Source organism: Narcine bancroftii, chromosome 2 (genome assembly GCF_036971445.1).
Source record: "Narcine bancroftii isolate sNarBan1 chromosome 2, sNarBan1.hap1, whole genome shotgun sequence".
Classification (NCBI taxonomy): Eukaryota; Metazoa; Chordata; class Chondrichthyes; order Torpediniformes; family Narcinidae; genus Narcine; species Narcine bancroftii.
Window position 1 is genome coordinate 78,021,420 of NC_091470.1, and position 17,959 is coordinate 78,039,378.

A 17,959-nucleotide genomic window follows, 5' to 3' on the forward strand; every position below is an offset into this window, starting at 1 on the left:
CTGGTGGTGGGATATTTAGCATATGCTTGACAAAGCAGCCCTTACAGATTATGATGTTAATGAGATACCTAATCAGACACAAGGGCTTTTAAACACAGTTTTGGCTAATGCTTCAGTCCAAATCTAGGAGTGCCACATTGTGAACTGGAATTCTTTGAATGAAATGCTAAGTTGAACAATGCCTGGCCTTCTTGTGAATCGTGAGAGTCCTATTGCACTGACTGAAGATGCCCCGCAACAAATAAACAGCCACTGCTAAAATGTTGAAGTAGTCATTTGTTCAAACCAAAGGGTCTGTCGTATTTGTTGTCTTAAGTCCTATTGTTTGAAAAGAATGCAGGTTGGTGGATTAAATGACTCCCAATAAATTACCTTTAATGCTGGTAAATAAGAATCAGCAGAACCAATGGACAAGTGATACAAGGGGAATAAATGGGATAAATGGGAATAAATGGGGGAATAGTATGGATGTGAGGTGGAATAGAGGTGTTGAGTGGCAGCCTCTTTTGTAGTATGAAAGTATGAGAATGTTAAATTGCTGTGTGAGGAGCTTTGAGAGTTTTTGAAGATATGATAACATTACAAACAGGTGTAAGAACTTCATTTTGTGGGCAGTGACCATCATTGAAAAAAATGGTCCATGATGCACCCTTTCATTAGTAAAGTTAATGTGTTAAGATTAGACAGTATTTAAGCTTTTAAAAAGCTGAATAACAGTTTAAAGAGCGTTGTGTGGTGATTGAAAAATTAAAAGGATGGTTATAATATCAAGTTAGAGTTAGCCAAGACAGCATAGTTCATAGCAAAGCAATTAAGAGCTAGCTGACACTTTCATGATGCTATCCAGTGGCTCTGCCACACAAAAGAAATGAAACATAAGAAGTAGGAACAGGAGTAGGCCAAAAATGGCCCATCGAGCCTGCTCCGCCATTCAATACGATCATGGCTGATCTAATTTATGACCTAACTCCACCTACCTGCCTTCTCCCCATATCCCCTAATTTCTCTATCATGTAAAAATTTACCTAACCGAATTTTAAATATGTTTAATGAAGCAGCCTCAACTACTTCCCTGGATAGAGAATTCCAAACATTCACTACTCTCTGGGAAAAACTATTTTTCCTCATTTCTGTCCTAAATCTACTCCCCTGAATCTTGAGACTGTGTCCTCTCATTTTAGTTTCCCCGGCCAGCTCAAAAAACCTTCCTACATCTATCCTATCCATACCCTTCATAATCCTATATGTTTCTATAAGATCTCCTCTCATTCTTCTGAACGAGCGAAAAACATCCTAGATGATATAATCTTTCATCATAAGTCAACCCCTTCATCCCAGGGATCAACCTAGTGAACCTCCTCTGGACCGTCTCCAAAGCCAGTATATCCTTCCTCAAATATGGAGACCAGAACTGGACACAGTACTCCAGGTGCGGTCTCACCAGTACCTTATACAGTTGCAACATTACCTCCCTACTCCTGAATTCAATTCCTCTAGCGATGAAGGCCAACATTCCATTTGCCTTCTTAATAACCTGCTGCACCTGCAACAGGTGAAAAAAAGGAGAAAAGTCTTTTTATTTGGTGAATATTATGATTACACTGCAGAGCCTGGTAGCATACTGGAAGCAGAGTCAAATATAACTAACAGGCTTATTAATTTGTCATGAATTTAAGAAAAGAAGATTTGGTGAAATTAATTTTTAACTCTTGAAATGTTCTGGTGTTTTGGACTAAATTTGCCTGTGCATCTGAGGTGAGTGAGGCTGAATAAGTGCCCAGTGACTAGTCTTTAACACAATGAAAAGCAGTAAGACTGACTGCAACTGTCCAACTGCACCTCAACATTTCCATTAATTTATGGGTGCTGTGGAAGGGGTGGCATTTATTGTCTATTACATAAAAATGTGCTGATATTGCTATTATCTCGACCTGCAGTAATGTAGAGATTTAATACAACTGTGGTTTAATGGTCCATTTTAGAGGATAATTCGGAGCCGTTCAAGTCATTGATAGGATGAAGTAATAATGAACGTGATCAGATAAAATGAAAGTAAATCATCCGAAAAAATTCATATTTTTATTTTAAATTGTATCTTTATGTACATGTGTGATTATTATGTGTGGTGTATTGTATGTGCATGCACTATGGTCCTGAGAAATGGTGTTTCATCTGATTGTACATGTAGAGTGGACATCCTGTTTATGTAACCCCATGGTGTCTTACAGTGGAGTATGGAGGAGCTGCAGGTGGATACCTGGATCATATCCTTGTTATGGAGGAAATAACCCGAGCCTCTGCTGCTGTTGGTCTCAGTTACGGCGCTCATTCTAACCTGTGCATCAATCAGCTGGTGAGAAATGGCAATGAAGATCAGAAGAAACAATATTTACCCAAGGTAATGCAGAAAATTACCATATTGTTACTTGATGAATCATTTTCAACAATGCAGATACAGTTATAGAATCCTACCATCTACTCCTACCAGTGTTTCTTCCCACATTATCTCTTAACTACATGCTGATTCTTCTTTCTGTTCATTTCAGTCTCCGTTTTTATCACTGTGCCATCCTCTCACTCTTATCCAATTCATTTGTTTTGCTCAATGTGAAATGACCTGGAATAGTTAGTTTCTGATATTGGTCACAATATCCACTTTTCTCTATCCCATTAATTGGGTTGTCTTATTAGTAGCATATCCAGAAGGTTTACTTTTCACCATGTTTTATCACAAAAGAAAGCCATTTAGCTCATCAGGTCCATCCTGATTCCCATTCCTTGCAGCCTCTTTCACATGCCCATCAACTCCACATTTTCTTGCTGCACCATTCCAATTAATCTTTCAGGCCATCATGTTTTGTTTAGTGTTGCCCAATTAACTATTTTGTTTCTATGGCCTTTTTCCTCTTTAAATTTATAGCCTTGTTTGCTTAAATGACTAGACGATGCTAATTATTCCAGTCTCATTTGAAACGACCCTTTCACTACTGAAAGGGAAAGCTCCACTGAGGGATCCAATTCAGTGCTCCTTTAAGTTCAAATTCTGAGGGGACTGTTAAAACTCGTAAGAGAGTTACAGCAGGAAACAGGCCCTTCAGTCCACTTAATCTGGTTTATACCAGCTCCATCCTCACCCATCCATCTGCACAGCCCCATCATCTCCTGCCAGATTCTACCACACATTTACATATTCATGGAAATTTATATTGTCCGATAGTGTGTTTTGGGATGTGAGAGGGTATTGGAGCACCCAGAGGAAACCCATGTTGTCGCAGAAAGAAGTTGTACGCTGACAACAAACCCAAGGTTCTGATTGGAACTGTGTGCAGCTCTACTAGATGCAACACTGCACTGTCTCCTTGCTGTTTAATAGCAGGCTCAAGTTCCTTTGAAGTGGTATCAGTGGAACAGCCAACAGATAATTTGTGTTTGTCTAATATTAAGCCCATTCATCTTGGCTCCATTGTGTGGTAGCAAGGATTGAGATGCATGACTGCCTCCTCTACATGTCCTCCTGACTCAATTTTGCCTCTTGTAAACAAACATTTGATGCTGCTTTCCTATCAACATGCACTGATTGAGGAGTGATCTCATTGAAAGGTGCAGAATTATTTATTGGCTTGACAGGGTAAATGAGAAATGGATGTTTCCCCTGGCTGACATGTCTAGATCCAAAGTGACAGTCTCATTCTAGACAAAAATGAGAAGACATTTCTTTACCGATACTCTACATCTTTGACATTTTGTACCCAAAATGCAACAGAGCGTTGACAGTTAAGAATATATATGGGGTTGGTACTGAAAAGTGGTGCTGCGATCAAGGCTTCTATCACTTGAGTGTCATGAGAGCATAAGAAATAATGCAACTGCTGCAAGGTTGGTTCAATAATGATGATAAATTAGTGACTGGTCTCATTTTTATTAAAACTGCCATCCCATTTAGTGATCTTATAGGAGTTAGTAGACAGTACCCACGTTCATTTCGGGAGAGATGCCAATCTGAAAGGGTAATGATAACAGGATGATGCAGTCTAACTTTAATAATAGTTTACCATCAGTCTTGGTGGACTAGCAATGCATGCAGAATCAAAAGCCAGCTGTTATTAACTTCATTATAAAGACGAAGCAAGCAGATATAATAGATGTCTTTCCATAATGGAACGTTCTCCCCATGGTCTGCGTGGTTTTTCCTCCCACCCTCCAAATTTGGCGACACGAGTTTCAATGGCTGGAAGCAGCTTCTACAAAGCAGTAAATTTTTTTAAAAATCATCCGTATACCCAGAATATCTCCATTTCATGTTGATTTCAAAAATAAGATAATGTGGTTAGCGAGGTTCAATCTCAGTGGAGCAACAAGCTAGCAACATTTTCAAGAAGGCTATCAACCTATAAAATAGGATAAATGTTTCTGAATTTGGCAGCTTACAGTGACACAAATTCTAATTAACTAATAGATATATTTTATACTTATTCACTTTTCAAGATATGGGGATTGCTAGAAAGGCCAGAACATATTGACCATTTCCAATTCCTCTTGGCAAAAAAGTGGGAAAGCTAACTTCATGAAGTCCTATTGTACTTTTTAATGAAGGTGCTACTACTGTGCCAATGCGGCAGGAGTTCCAAGATTTAGACAAAATAATGAAAGAACAACAATGTATTTCCAAATCAGAATGATCTGTGACCTGAGAGAAGTATCCATGTGGAGGTGTTCCCTTTATACCTGCAGCCCTTATCCATGGTAGACGGTGCTATAGGAATAATCCTGTTAAATACAGAAGAGCATTTGTTGATGGCATGCTGCGGCCACTGAGTGCTGCCGCTGGAGGAAATGAATGTTTAGTGTGGTGGCAGCAAGGTGGAAAATCGACTGGGTTACTTTGTCCTGAAAGGTGTTGAACTGCTTTAGTATTTTTGGTGTGGCATTCATCTACGCAAAAGAAGTGTATTCCATTAAACTCCTGACATGCCTTGTAGATGGTTGTAAGATTTTTGGGAATTGGGAGGCTTGTTGCTTGCTGCAGGATACCCAAACTTTGACCTGCTATTGAAACCACTAGGCTATATGGGTTACTGATCAATGATAACTGTCAGGATGACTTGGCCAGGGGTCAGTATTTGACCTCCATCTTGTTATTGCCTGGCTCATTGATGTGAGCACTATTTGTTTCTTTTCACCCCCTTTGCATGAATATTGTCTAGATCCTGCTGAACCATTTTTTTACCTTGAGGATTGTGAATGAAGTCTAACATTACACAGTCATCAGTGAATATGCCATGATGAAGCTACTGAAAGTATTTGACCTCAGACCTGAGGGACTTCTGAGCCTTCAACCAAGTGCAGGAAAATGTGATGAGTATAGGTGGATAGTTGATGATCAGCATGGAATTGGTGGTGAAGGAGCTGTAACTCTGATCAATTTTAAATTACCATACCTCTTTCCTTTGTGCAAACTAGAACCCCAACTTTTGGTGTGATTTCTCCCCTTTCACTTTTAACAAAAATCTTTGATGTTAAAGGGTGTTACTCTCATCTCAACTCTTGAATTTAACTCCTTGGTTCATGTTTAGATTATGGTTGCATTGGGGTCTGCAGCAGAGTGGTCCTGTCAAACTATAATCTGGGCATCAGTGAGCAGGCGACTGATGAGGAAGTGCTATTTGATACAGTACCTTCCTATCTTTAATGATTAAAGATAGACCGGTATTTGGGCTGGATTGAGATTGTGCTGCTTTTTGTCATAGAGCTTTATAGCATAGAAACTGTTATAACATAACATAACAATTACAGCACGGAAACAGGCCATTAGGCCCTTCTAGTCCGCACCGAACTAAACACTCCTCTCTAGTCCTACCTACCTGCACAATGACCATAACCCTCCACCTTCTTCTCATCCATATACCTGTCCAGCTTTTTCTTAAATAATAAAATTGACTCTACCGCCACTATTTCTCCCGGAAGCTCATTCCACACCGCTACCACTCTCTGAGTAAAGAAGTTCCCCCTCATGTTACCTCTAAACCTCTGCCTCTTAACTCATGTCCTCTTGTTTCAATCTCTCCTACTCTTAACGGAAATAGTCTATCCACATCCACTCTGTCTATCCCTTTCATAATCTTAAATACCTCTATCAAGTCCCCTCTCAACCTTCTATGCTCCAAAGAATAAAGACTTAATCTGCCCAATCTCTCCCTGTACTCTAGATGCTTAAACCCAGGTAGCATTCTGGTAAATCTTCTCTGCACTCTCTCCACTCTGTTTATATCCTTCCTTTAATTAGGCGACCAGAACTGCACACAGAACTCTAAATTAGGCCGCACCAACGCCTTATACAATCTCAACATCACTTCCCAACTCCTATATTCCATGCAATGGTTGATAAAGGCCAGCATACTAAAAGCCTTTTTTACCACCCTATTCACATGAGTTTCTACCTTCAGGGAACGATGTACCGTTACTCCTAAATCCTTCTGCTCTTCTGTATTCATCAATGCTCTCCCATTTACTACGTATGTCCTGTTCTGATTCTTCTTACCAAAATGAAGCACCTCACACTTATCAGCATTAAATTCCATCTGCCATTTTTCAGCCCACTTTTCTAAGCAGCCCAAATCCCTCTGCAATCCTTGAAAACCTTCTTCATTATCCACTATTCCACCTATCTTAGTATCGTCTGCATATTTACTAATCCAATTCACCACCCCATCATCTAGATCATTAATGTATATAACGAACAACAATGGGCCCAATACAGATCCCTGAGGCACACCACTGGTCACCGGCCTCCAACCTGACAGACAATTTTCCACTACCACTCTCTGGCCTCTCCCTTTCAGCCAATGTTCAATCCATTTGACTATCTCAAAATTTATACCTAAAGACTGCACCTTCCTAACTAACCTTCCATGTGGTACCTTATCGAAGGCCTTACTGAAGTCCATATAGACAACATCCACCCCGCTACCCTCATCCACATTCCTAGTCACCTCTTCAAAAAATTCAATCAGATTGGTCAAACAGGACCTTCCGCCCACAAATCCGTGTTGAGTGCTCCTGATCAGACCCTGTCTATCCAGATATTTATAAGTACTATCTCTAAGAACTTTCTCCATTAATTTACCTACCACAGACATCAAACTTACAGGCCGATAATTGCCAGGCTTCCTCCTTGAACCCTTTTTAAATAACGGAACCACATGCGCAATACGCCAATCCTCCGGCATTATCCCCATCTCTAATGACATTTGGAAAATTACCGTCAGAGCCTCTGCTATTTCCTCCTTTACTTCTCTTAATGTCCTGGGGAAGATCCCGTCTGGTCCCGGAGACTTATCCACCTTTATATTCCTCAAAAGCCCTAACACTACATCTTTCATAATCACTATATTCTCCATATTTACCCAATTTGCTTTTTTTATCTCACATATCCCAATATCCTTCTCCTTGAAGAAGAAAAGAAACTGTTCAATATCTCCCCCATTTCTCTAGGCTCCACACACAGTTTTCCGCTCTGATTCTCTAAGGGACCAATTTTGTCTCTCGCTTTCCTTTTACCATTAACATATTCTCTCTGCCCAACTCGTCCACTTAAGCCAGTCCCATTTTCCTGCGTTTGACCAATTTGTGGGCACAATATATCTGGGTAGTTTTCCACATTTGTCAGCTAAACAGCAAGTGAAGGAAAGTCTTTAAGGCATCACCTGTTTCACCCACTGCAACTGTAAATTACTTTTGTTATATTTCATAAGTGTTTCCTACAATATGGTTGACACCTGACTCCAATTGATTGGAAAGCTGAGTAATTAATTTTCTCTCTTCAGCTAATCAGTGGTGATCAAGTGGGAGCTCTCGCGATGAGCGAAACGAATGCGGGATCGGATGTTGTCGCAATGAAAATGAGGGCAGACAAGAAAGGTATGTGGAAATGATGGTATTATGAACAGTACCACAGATGCTAGACAAAGTGTTTTGATTACTGTCTTTTGGCATCTACATTTAAATTGAATCCAGAAGAATGAAACTAAAATAGCAATACAAGTTATGTCTGTGCTCTTTTAACACTTCCCTAAATTAATAGCATTAAAAAAAAGCCTGCCACTATATATTTCTCTTTATTGCGATGTATTTCTCTTTATTGTGTGGCACTTATGAAATTTAAATAGGATTTAAGTTACTTTTATCAAAGTTGATTTTATTTGGCACTGTGCCAAGTGGTAACCAGAGAGTAATGGGGAAACCTGCATGGCTTGTGCCAAACATCCACTTCCCACTGCTGATACCTCTCCATTACATCTTCAGATTTCAGATTTATTGACAGAGTGCATGCATGACATCATATACAGCCCTTTGATTCCTTTTCTGCAGGCGAGGTAGAATGATAGTTCAAAAATACTGTACAGTGTATACATGTAAACAAATGAAGAATTGTAAACAGATGATGAATGTAAACAAACTATGCAATACAGAGAGAATTTTTAAAAATCAATAAAGTGCACAAGTAAGAGTCCCTGATTGAGTTTGTTGTTGAGGAGTCTGATGGTGGAGGGGGAGCAGCTGTTCCTGAACCTGGTGGAGTGAGTCTTGTGGCACCTATATCTCTTTCCTGATGGCAGAAGTGAGATCAGAGTATGTGCTGAGTGGTGTGGATCCTTGATGATTGCTGCTGCTCTCCGACAGAAGCATTAGGTGTTCTCAATAGTGGGAATGGTTTTGCCTGTGATATCCTGGGCTGTGTCCACTACTTTTTGCAGGGCTTTACGCTCAGGGATATTGGTGTCCCCAATCCAGACTGTGATGCAGCTGGTCAACATACTTTCTACCACACAATTTGCCAGGGTTTCTGGTGTTATGCCAAACCTCCGCAAACTCCTGAGGAATTAAGAGGCTCTGATGTGCTTTCTTCACAATGCCTTTAGTGTGTTGGGTCCAGGAAAGATCCTCCAAGATAGTGACTCCCAAGAACTTGAATTTGCTCATCCTTTCCATCTCTTATCTCCCAATGATTACTGGATTGCACACCTCTGGCTTTCCTGAAGTCAACAATCAGCTCCTTAGTTTTGGTGACATTGTTGGAGCACATTCAGCCAAGTTTTCTATCTCCCTCCTGTATGCTGACTCATCGTCATTCTTTATACAACTCACTACTGTGGTATTGTCAGCACATTTGTAGATTGTGTTGTTGCCATACCGAGTCCCACAGTCGGAGGTGTAAAGTGAGTTGAACAGGGGCTAAGAATGTGGTGCTCCAGTACTGATGGAGATTGTAGAGGAGATGTTCTTCCCAATCCTCACTGATTGTGGTCTGGAGGGGAGGAAATCAATGATCCAATTACACAGTGGGGTGTAGAGTCCCAGGTCTTGGAGTTTGCTGATCAATTTTGAGGGGATGGTGGTGTTAAGGGTCGAACTGTAGTCAATAAAGAACATCCTGATTAATATATCTTTACTGTCCAGGTGTTCCAGGGCTTTGTGTAAAGCCAGTGAGATGGCATCCTCTGTAGATCTGTTGTTACGTTAAACGAACTGGAATGAATCCATGTCACTGATCAGACAGGAGCTAATATGCTTCAACACCAGCCTTTCAAAACACTTCATCACAGTTGATGTAAGTGCTACTGGCTGAGAATCACTAAGGCAGGTTACTACACTCTTCTTAGACACCAGAATGATTAATGCCTGTTTGAATCAGGTGGCTACCACACCCTGCTGGAATGAAATATTGAAGATATAAACTCCAGTGAAAATCATTATTATTTTATTATTATTAATGATAATATTGTTTTGTTATATTTATAATTATTATTTAAATAGTGAAAAATTTCAGCATGCTGTTATGCTGAGGGACTTTGAGTGCTTGTGCATGAATTACAAAAGGTTGTTTTGCGGGCGCAGCAGGTAATCAAGAAGGCGAAAGAAAAGGTGGCCTTCATTGCTAGAAGGATTGAATTTAAGAGCAGGGTGGTTCTACTGTAACGGTACTGGTGAGGCTGCACCTGTGGAACTGCATGCCGTTCTTGTCTCCTTACTTGAGACATAGACATACTGGCTTTGGAGGTGGTGCAGAGGAGCTCACTAGGTTGATTCCAGTGATGAGGAGGTTAGTCTTTGAGGAGAGATTGAGAGTACCAAATCTGATAAATGGTTCAGACCCCCACAAATTTAATTTTTGAGTGCCTAAACAGAGAAATGAAACAGTGGAAGTTCTCATGGAGTTGCACAGCATCAGAATAGGCTTGTCAGCCTATCAAGTGTGTAACTAATCAACCATCCATTTATAATGATCCCACTCAAATTACATTTTTATTTTCCTTACCTTCCCATCCACTCCCCCAGATTCTAAGACTTGCCTCTACTTCCAGTGCTATTTACAGCAGCCAATTTACTTATTAACCTACGTTCTTTTGGGATATGGGCAGAAATCATAGCACCCAGAAGAAACCTGCAGTCATGGGAAGAATGTAGAGAGCTCTGGAGGTTGCCAGAGCTGAAAGGTAGTATCCATACTAGCTGTGCCACTATGCTACTTACAGTCAAGTTCACATTTATTGTAAGAGTACATACCTGACATCATATACAACCCTGAGATTTTTCTTGCAGCCACGCAGAATTTCTGCTTATTGCCAGTGTAAACTGTACTTAAGAAGATGTTAACAAGAGGGAAACGTAAACTAAGGAAAAAATTGAAACACACTGTACAAATACAGAAAAATTATTCTGTAATATGTACAAAGTAAGTGTTCTTAATTGAGTCTCTGAGTCTGAAAGTGGAAGGTTAACAACTGTTCCTGAATCTGGTGGTGTGAATGTTGTGGCACTGATGCATCTTTCCTGATGGCAGAGGCAAGAAAATATCTGGGTGGTGTGGATCCTTGATGATCGCTGTGCATTCAGCATAGATTTTATTAATTGTGGGCAGAGTTTTGCCTGTGATGGACTGGGTTGTGTCCACTACCTTTTGAAGGACTTTTTGCTCACAGATATTATTATCCCCATACCAGGCCTTGACTTCTACTACAAGTCTGCCAAGGTTTCCAATGCAGTACCGAACCTCTGCAAGCTCCTGATGCTTCCTTCATATCAGCTCATGTCTAAGCAGTTTCATGGATACATTCCAGTTCACCTTTTGTTATAACAGGTCTGTGGCAGATGCCATCTTACTGGCTCTACATAAAGCTCTGGAACACCTGGACAGCAAAGTGGCATACATCAGGATGCTCTTTATTGAATACAGTTCAGAATTTAACACCATCATCCCCTCAAAACTGAACGGCAAACTCTAAGACCTGGGAGTTAGCATTCCACTGTGTAATTGGATCATGGATTTCCTCACCTCCAGACCACAATCAATGAAGATTGCTAAGAACATCTTATCCATAATCTCCATCAGTACTGGGTTGTGTTCTTAGCCCCCTGGCCTACTCATTTTACACCTATGACTGTGTGGCTTGGTACGACAATAATACCATCTACTAATTTGCCGGCGATACCTCAGTAGTGAGTTGTATAAAGGAAGGGGATGAGTTAGCATACAGGATAGAGATCGAAAACTTGGCCAAATGGTGTACCAACAACAACCTTGAATTCAATGTCACCAAAAATAAGAAGCTGATTGTTGTCTTCAGGAAAGGAAAGCCAGAGGTGTACAATCCAGTGATCATTGGGGGATCAGAGGTGGAGAGGGTGAATAAATTTAAGTACTTGGGAGTCACTATCTCAGGATCTTTCCTGGGTCAAACACACCAATGGCATTGTGAAGAAAGCACGTCAGTGCCTCTACTTCCTCAGGAATTTGCAGAGGTTTGGTATGTTACCAGAAACCCTGGCAAATTTCTTCATATGTGTGGTGGAAAGTGTGCTGACCAGCCGCATCACGGTTTGGCATGGGGACACCAATACCCCTGAGCATAAAGCCCTCCAAAAGTAGTGGAGGACATTACAAGCAAAACCCTCCCCACTATTGATTATATCTACAGGGAACACTGCCGTCAGAGAGCAACAGCAATCATCAAAGACCCACACCGCCCAGCACACACTCTGTTCTCGCTGCTACCATCAGGAAAGAGGTATAGGTGCCACAAGACTCGCACCACCAGGTTCAGGAACACCTACTGCCTCTCCATCATCAAACTTCTCAACAACAAACTCAATCAGGGACTCATTGAAGGACTCTTACTTGTGCACTTTATTGATTTTCATTTTTATTCTCTCTACGTTTCAGTTTGTTTGTATTCATTGTCTGTTTGCAGTTCTTTGTTTACACATATACACTGAACAGTTTTCTTTGCACTACAATTAATTGTAATTCTTGTGTGCCCACAGGAAAAAGAATATCAGGGTTGTATATGATATTTGTCCTCTGACAATAAATCTGAAATTCTGAATTCATGAAGATGTTGGTGTGCTGGGTCCAGGAATGGTCCTCCAGGATGGTATTGAATCCCAAACTGTAGGCAATAAAGAGCATCCTGATGTATGCATCTTTGCTGTCCAGGTGTTCCAGAGATTTGTGTAGAGCCACTGAGATGGTCGGCAAATTGGAATGGATCACACAGGAGCTAATATGCTTCAACACCAGCCTCTCAAAACCCTTAGTTATTGTGGTGATGAATACCTCTGGTCAATGGTCATTTAGGCAGGTTACCACACTCTTCTTGGCACTGGTATGATCGAGGCCTATTTAAAACTATTGAGAGTCACTCCCTGTCAGAGTGAGATGATGAGGATATCTATGAATACATTGGCAAATTGGACAGCACAGATTTTCAGTACTTGTTCAGGTACCTCGTCTGGACCAGATGCTTTCCTTGGAATCACTCTCCTGAAGACAGGCCTTGTGTCATATTTGGATGCTGGCAGCATTAGAGGATGTGGGTATGTGCAGTGATTCTTCCTTATTCTGGTGGTCAAATCGGGTCTATTTCTAGGGAGAAGATTTCTTTTGGCATTTGTGCAGTTTTAAAAAAGCATAGAAGGTAAAATTGCTAAAGACCTACTTCAGTAATCATTCTAATTCTATCATCTCTTGACCTCTGTGTCATTTTTGCTTTTTTTTTAAAAAGGTGATTTTTACATCCTCAATGGCAGCAAGTTCTGGATTACCAATGGACCTGATGCAGATGTTTTGATTGTTTATGCCAAGACAAACATTAATGCCAAGCCGCCATCTCATGGCATCACCTCTTTCATTGTTGAGAAGGTAACGGTTTATTCATTTCTCATTAGAATCTTCCACATTACCTTGCAGCATAGGGGGCTATTCATCCATCGAGTCTTTGTGTGTTCACAGACAAATTCCATTCCCCCACAAGTTTTCCCTGTAATTTATTTTCCTCACATTCTCAAGTCACCCAGATTCTCCCTCTCACCTCCACACTCAAGAGGCAACTTACAGTGGCTGATTAACCTACCAACCCACACTTCTTTGCAATGTGGGGTGTAACAGAAGACTGTGCTGAGGCTGCACAACACAGGAGGTATTGTTGTAATTAGATTGTTGGTACCATGAAGCACCAACTCTTACTAACTGTGCAATGGACCCACAATGGACATGGGATTCTTGTGATGGGCTCTTTCAATAACTCCAAAGCCGTAGAGTGAGGAACGATAGGCTTCATTATACTTTAGACTTGTAGCTGGCCCGATTCCAAGTGCTTAACTGAAGACATGGAGAGGGAGGTTGACCTTTATTCCAGGGTCACAAGGGGAGGAGTTACCAGGGAGCGAGTCACCAATGGGGAACGGGCCAGCTGTCCATCGACAGTTACATATTTATATCACAACTTGTAAAACACAATTATTTTCTATTTCACATAAAGGTCCAAGGTTTTATTTCAGAATTTTTGTTCAGTAACTGAGCTTGTCAGTATGTTAAATTTTCACTTGTTTTTCAAGAGTGAATCATTCTCAGGTGCTATTCTGTGAAGGCAAAGCTGCACATGGCAAATTGGGAATCACCTGAGGAATCGTTGATTGTGTAGATCAGGGATTCTCACATGGAGTGGTCAACAGATATGAGATCTGTGGTGGAAAGTGAACCCAGTAAAGATGCAAAAAGTCATTATTTTGCATGGCAAGCAGGCATTCTGTTTGGAGACTCTCAATCTCAAAGTAATCAAGTTTGTATACGCATAACAACAAAGGTAACAGCATGTGATTCAGTACAGTTTCAATAACTACTGTGAAATTGTTTACTTCCATCATTTAGTTCCTTTTGAATTACATATTTACACTGGAAGCACACTATAAATAACAAGGCACCTCTGAATATTCAAATACCTTTTCTGGGTAAAGCAATTCACAAGCTTCTAAAGACAAGAGAATACAGATGCCCAAGTGTTGTGATGGCAGATTATGGATACATGGATACACGGCTACCAAGAGTTGCCATCTTTTAGATTGTACTGTATTTCAGGCCAATCTGATCCTCAAGTGGGCATTAAAGATCCCCATGACATGAATTTAAATAAGCATTCTATGCTTTCTGAATTGATGTTTATACTCAACCAACAATTCAACAATTGGTTCATATCAAGAATACTTGATTGCTTTGGGAGAACCCAAGGTCATGGAAAGTTCCATATGTAAATACACCTTTTTATTGAAATATGCTTTGCACTATAGGAAAAGGCAGATCAGGTTTGAGAACAAAGCAGAATGTTTTGTGGTTAACAATAAATCTGTTACCAGCATAATTGATGGTGTCCTTGATGAAATGTTTTGTTTTTTTTGAAGGGTATGCCTGGATTCAGTACGGCTCAAAAACTTGACAAATTGGGAATGAGAGGCTCAAATACATGTGAGCTAATCTTTGAGGACTGCAAAGTGCCAGGTATTTGAACTGTTCTGTATTTGAACCTTATTATTGGTGACCTGGAATATGTGCCTGAAAGAGTGGGCGAAGCCACTTCATATTTGGAAACTTTTGAAAGGGAATTGAATGTGTACTTGGAAAGAAGATAATTTGCTTAGGAGGGAATAATTAATCACTTATCTAAAGCTGGCAAAGACAAAATGGGCTGTACGTCCTCAGTCATATGGCTTAAAAGGAAATCTTACAGATATTGTCAGAGTTTGCTTCATTAGTGCTCGGCCTGTTTTATGCTCAAGTTTGTGATGATGTAGTAAGTAATCGAATCTTAAAGAGAAGAGGAGCCACTGCCCATTAGCTCATATGCAGTACAAAGCAGAGAAGGTTGGCCAAAGACATGGCTGTCAGTTGAATATAATTAATGAAGCTGATGTGTGTGAGTGGTCCCCTTCTGTGCTTGTGCATGTTGTTAAAATATAGTTGAAATCTCATCTTCTTTTGGCTCGAATGCCAATGATTCAGTCCACTTTATACAATGGCCTCCTGAGGATTTGGGACAGTACCAGAGTGAATCACTTTAGCAGAGGTCCTGTGACCTGTAACATCCAGTATACTCTTGCCAAGAATGGTTGGGTTCCTGGGCCTCCCAAGCAATGAAATAGTGCATCGGCTTTCTCTATGGTGAAGGGTGAAGAAATCTCCATTAGACTATAGTTGAGTGCCTTTCATCAGTTATACAGCCACACTTCTGAGCCAAGCCTACTTTTAAAAAGATGTGATGTGGAAAGCTGCATGTTGTCTATCGTTTAATGCTTTCAGTCAGCAACATCCTGGGAGAACTGAACAAAGGTGTTTATGTGCTGATGAGTGGTCTGGACTTGGAGCGGCTGGTGCTGGCTGGTGGCCCTCTAGGGTAAGGAATTACTTCTGCCCCTTTCCATAGATCATATAAGATATCCACTTAGCAATAATTGATGTTTTAACATGAAATACTATACACGATTACACAAATCTTTTGATCATGGCATTTGAGGTCAGAAGCTTGTGATTTTTGGATTCCATATTCTCGTTATGACTTAGACCATTGAGTTTATGCTGATTTACTGAACATTCCTATCAGGGCCAGTCTCCAGTTTGTTTCCCTGTAACTTGTTCTATCCAGCATGCCCATTAATTGTCCCCCCTGCCCACTTTCTCTGACCATCCACCTATACTAGGGATGATTTACATTGTCAATTAACTCACCAACCAATGCACCTTTGAAATGTGGAAGGAAAATGGAATACTCAGGGAAACTTGTGCGGTGATGGGAAGAATTTGCAAACACCCAACAGGCAGCACCAAAGTTCAGAATTGAGTTCAGATTGATGGTGACAATGGTACCATTTACATTTTTGTTTGTTTGAGAATATTACGATAGGTCTGTTAAGCAATACTTTCTGCATGTAATTACTCCAAGAATGATCCAAGCTACACTGATTGTAGGAAGCATGACCACTGTGTTGAAAACAGCCAACACTTCCCATCTCTTCTGCCCCAATCTTCCCTGCTAATTTCTTAAAACTAAGATTCAGGCTGGAGTAAAGTTCCAAGGCTATCATTGTTTGTGCAATCTGGCATTGTTTGAGTGAATAATGCATGTGCAACAAAGTGAGATGTCAAGTAATGTAAACATAAAGACATATAATTGGGCATTTTGCTTATCACCAGTGGCTCTTTTCTCACTGAACTGGATGTGTAAAAAGGCAGAAATTCAAGTACAGCATTAATGTACGGCTACCAAGAGTTGCCATCTTTTAGATTGTACTGTATTTCAGGCCAATCTGATCCTCAAGTGGGCATTAAAGATCCCCATGACATGAATTTAAATAAGCATTCTATGCTGGTTTCTGAATTGATATTTATACTCAACCAACAATTCAACAATTGGTACATATCAAGAATACTTGATTGCTTTGGGAGAACCCAAGGTCATGGAAAGCTCCATATGTAAATACACCTTTTTATTGAAATATACTTTGCATTATAGGAAAAGGAATACAATGCTCCCAAAATAAGGGTTTATTTTAAATTACAAAATGCTGGAAACATTTAGTAAAAAGAGTTAACCTCTTGTAAGGAAGATTCCTCAAGTGGAAGAACCCTCTTCAGAAATGGCAGGAAGAGAAAACAAGTTGCCTTTATCTTGCAGAGAGAGTAAGAAGGGGCGGATTGTACAAAAGAAACGTATCTGATTAGGTAAAGATGGATTACAGTGGGAATAAGATGTTGATAAAGTTCTCTGGCTAATAGGTTAAAAAAGGGTGTGAGAACACAAACAAATGAACATGTAAAAGCTGTGTAATGCAGTACAGGTGGGGAGAGGAAAACGGAGTCAGTATTGCAGATTGATGCCAGCTACAGAACTGATCTGTTTTGATACACACTGAGAAAATGAGTTACCTGAAATGATTGAATTCAGTGTTGTGTCTAGAAGTCTTGATAGAAGATGAGGTGCTGTTCCTTAAGTGTAGATTAGGCTTTTGTACAATGGTGCAGGAGGCTGCAGACAGTCGTGTCATCTGCAATAGGCAGAAATTAATTAACCCCAGAACATTGATGGTAAAATCACTACCCAAAAATTTGAGAAATGGAATAAAATTTGTTCTCATGGATTTTTTAATGGGGGGAGGAGCTAAAGATTATTTTTTTCACCTCGTGTTTCTTGGTGTATGTGCAGTTCATGCAGCTTCATGTTACAGAAAAATTATGCGGACTATTTTGTTGGAGTGCAACAGCCTGTAATCCACTGTTTATGTGGTATGAAGGCTGTCAGTGGTGCCACCTGTCAGGTAAAATGTTAAACCAAATAAAGCCTGGCTCCTCAGATTCCGAGGCAGTATTCTCAAAAAAGTTCATGGGTGTTCTTGCTACACGGCTAACAACAATAAATATTCTTGGCCAGCAATGGGATATGTCTGCTATCTAGGACAGGGGGTGTTAACCATTAATGACTTGTGATGGTTGAATTCAGTTGCAGGCCCGATTTCCACTAATGTGAAGTTTTGTACAATGGTTGTCAAGAGCAGCCATTCTGAATGGGGGCCATAAGCCCCACCCCCCCCACCTCTCCCCCCCGAAGGGCCACAGCACATTTAAGGGCGGGCCTCG

General features: G+C 40.5%; 1 protein-coding gene and 1 long non-coding RNA gene across 2 annotated transcripts in view; one reads left to right on the plus strand and one right to left on the minus strand.

Moving 5' to 3' along the window:
• ivd (isovaleryl-CoA dehydrogenase) overlaps positions 1-17,959 on the plus strand; it is a 43,252-nt gene that overhangs the window by 14,586 nt on the left and 10,707 nt on the right. Inside the window, exons 4-8 of the mRNA XM_069917175.1 lie at positions 2,229-2,398; positions 7,824-7,917; positions 13,062-13,198; positions 14,734-14,830; positions 15,629-15,722. Coding sequence (XP_069773276.1) covers positions 2,229-2,398; positions 7,824-7,917; positions 13,062-13,198; positions 14,734-14,830; positions 15,629-15,722 — 592 coding nt within the window. The remainder of the gene's footprint in view (positions 1-2,228; positions 2,399-7,823; positions 7,918-13,061; positions 13,199-14,733; positions 14,831-15,628; positions 15,723-17,959) is intronic.
• LOC138753781 (uncharacterized) overlaps positions 1-17,959 on the minus strand; it is a 56,148-nt gene that overhangs the window by 6,693 nt on the left and 31,496 nt on the right. Inside the window, exon 3 of the long non-coding RNA XR_011351428.1 lies at positions 17,252-17,370. This is a non-coding gene — a long non-coding RNA (uncharacterized lncRNA). The remainder of the gene's footprint in view (positions 1-17,251; positions 17,371-17,959) is intronic.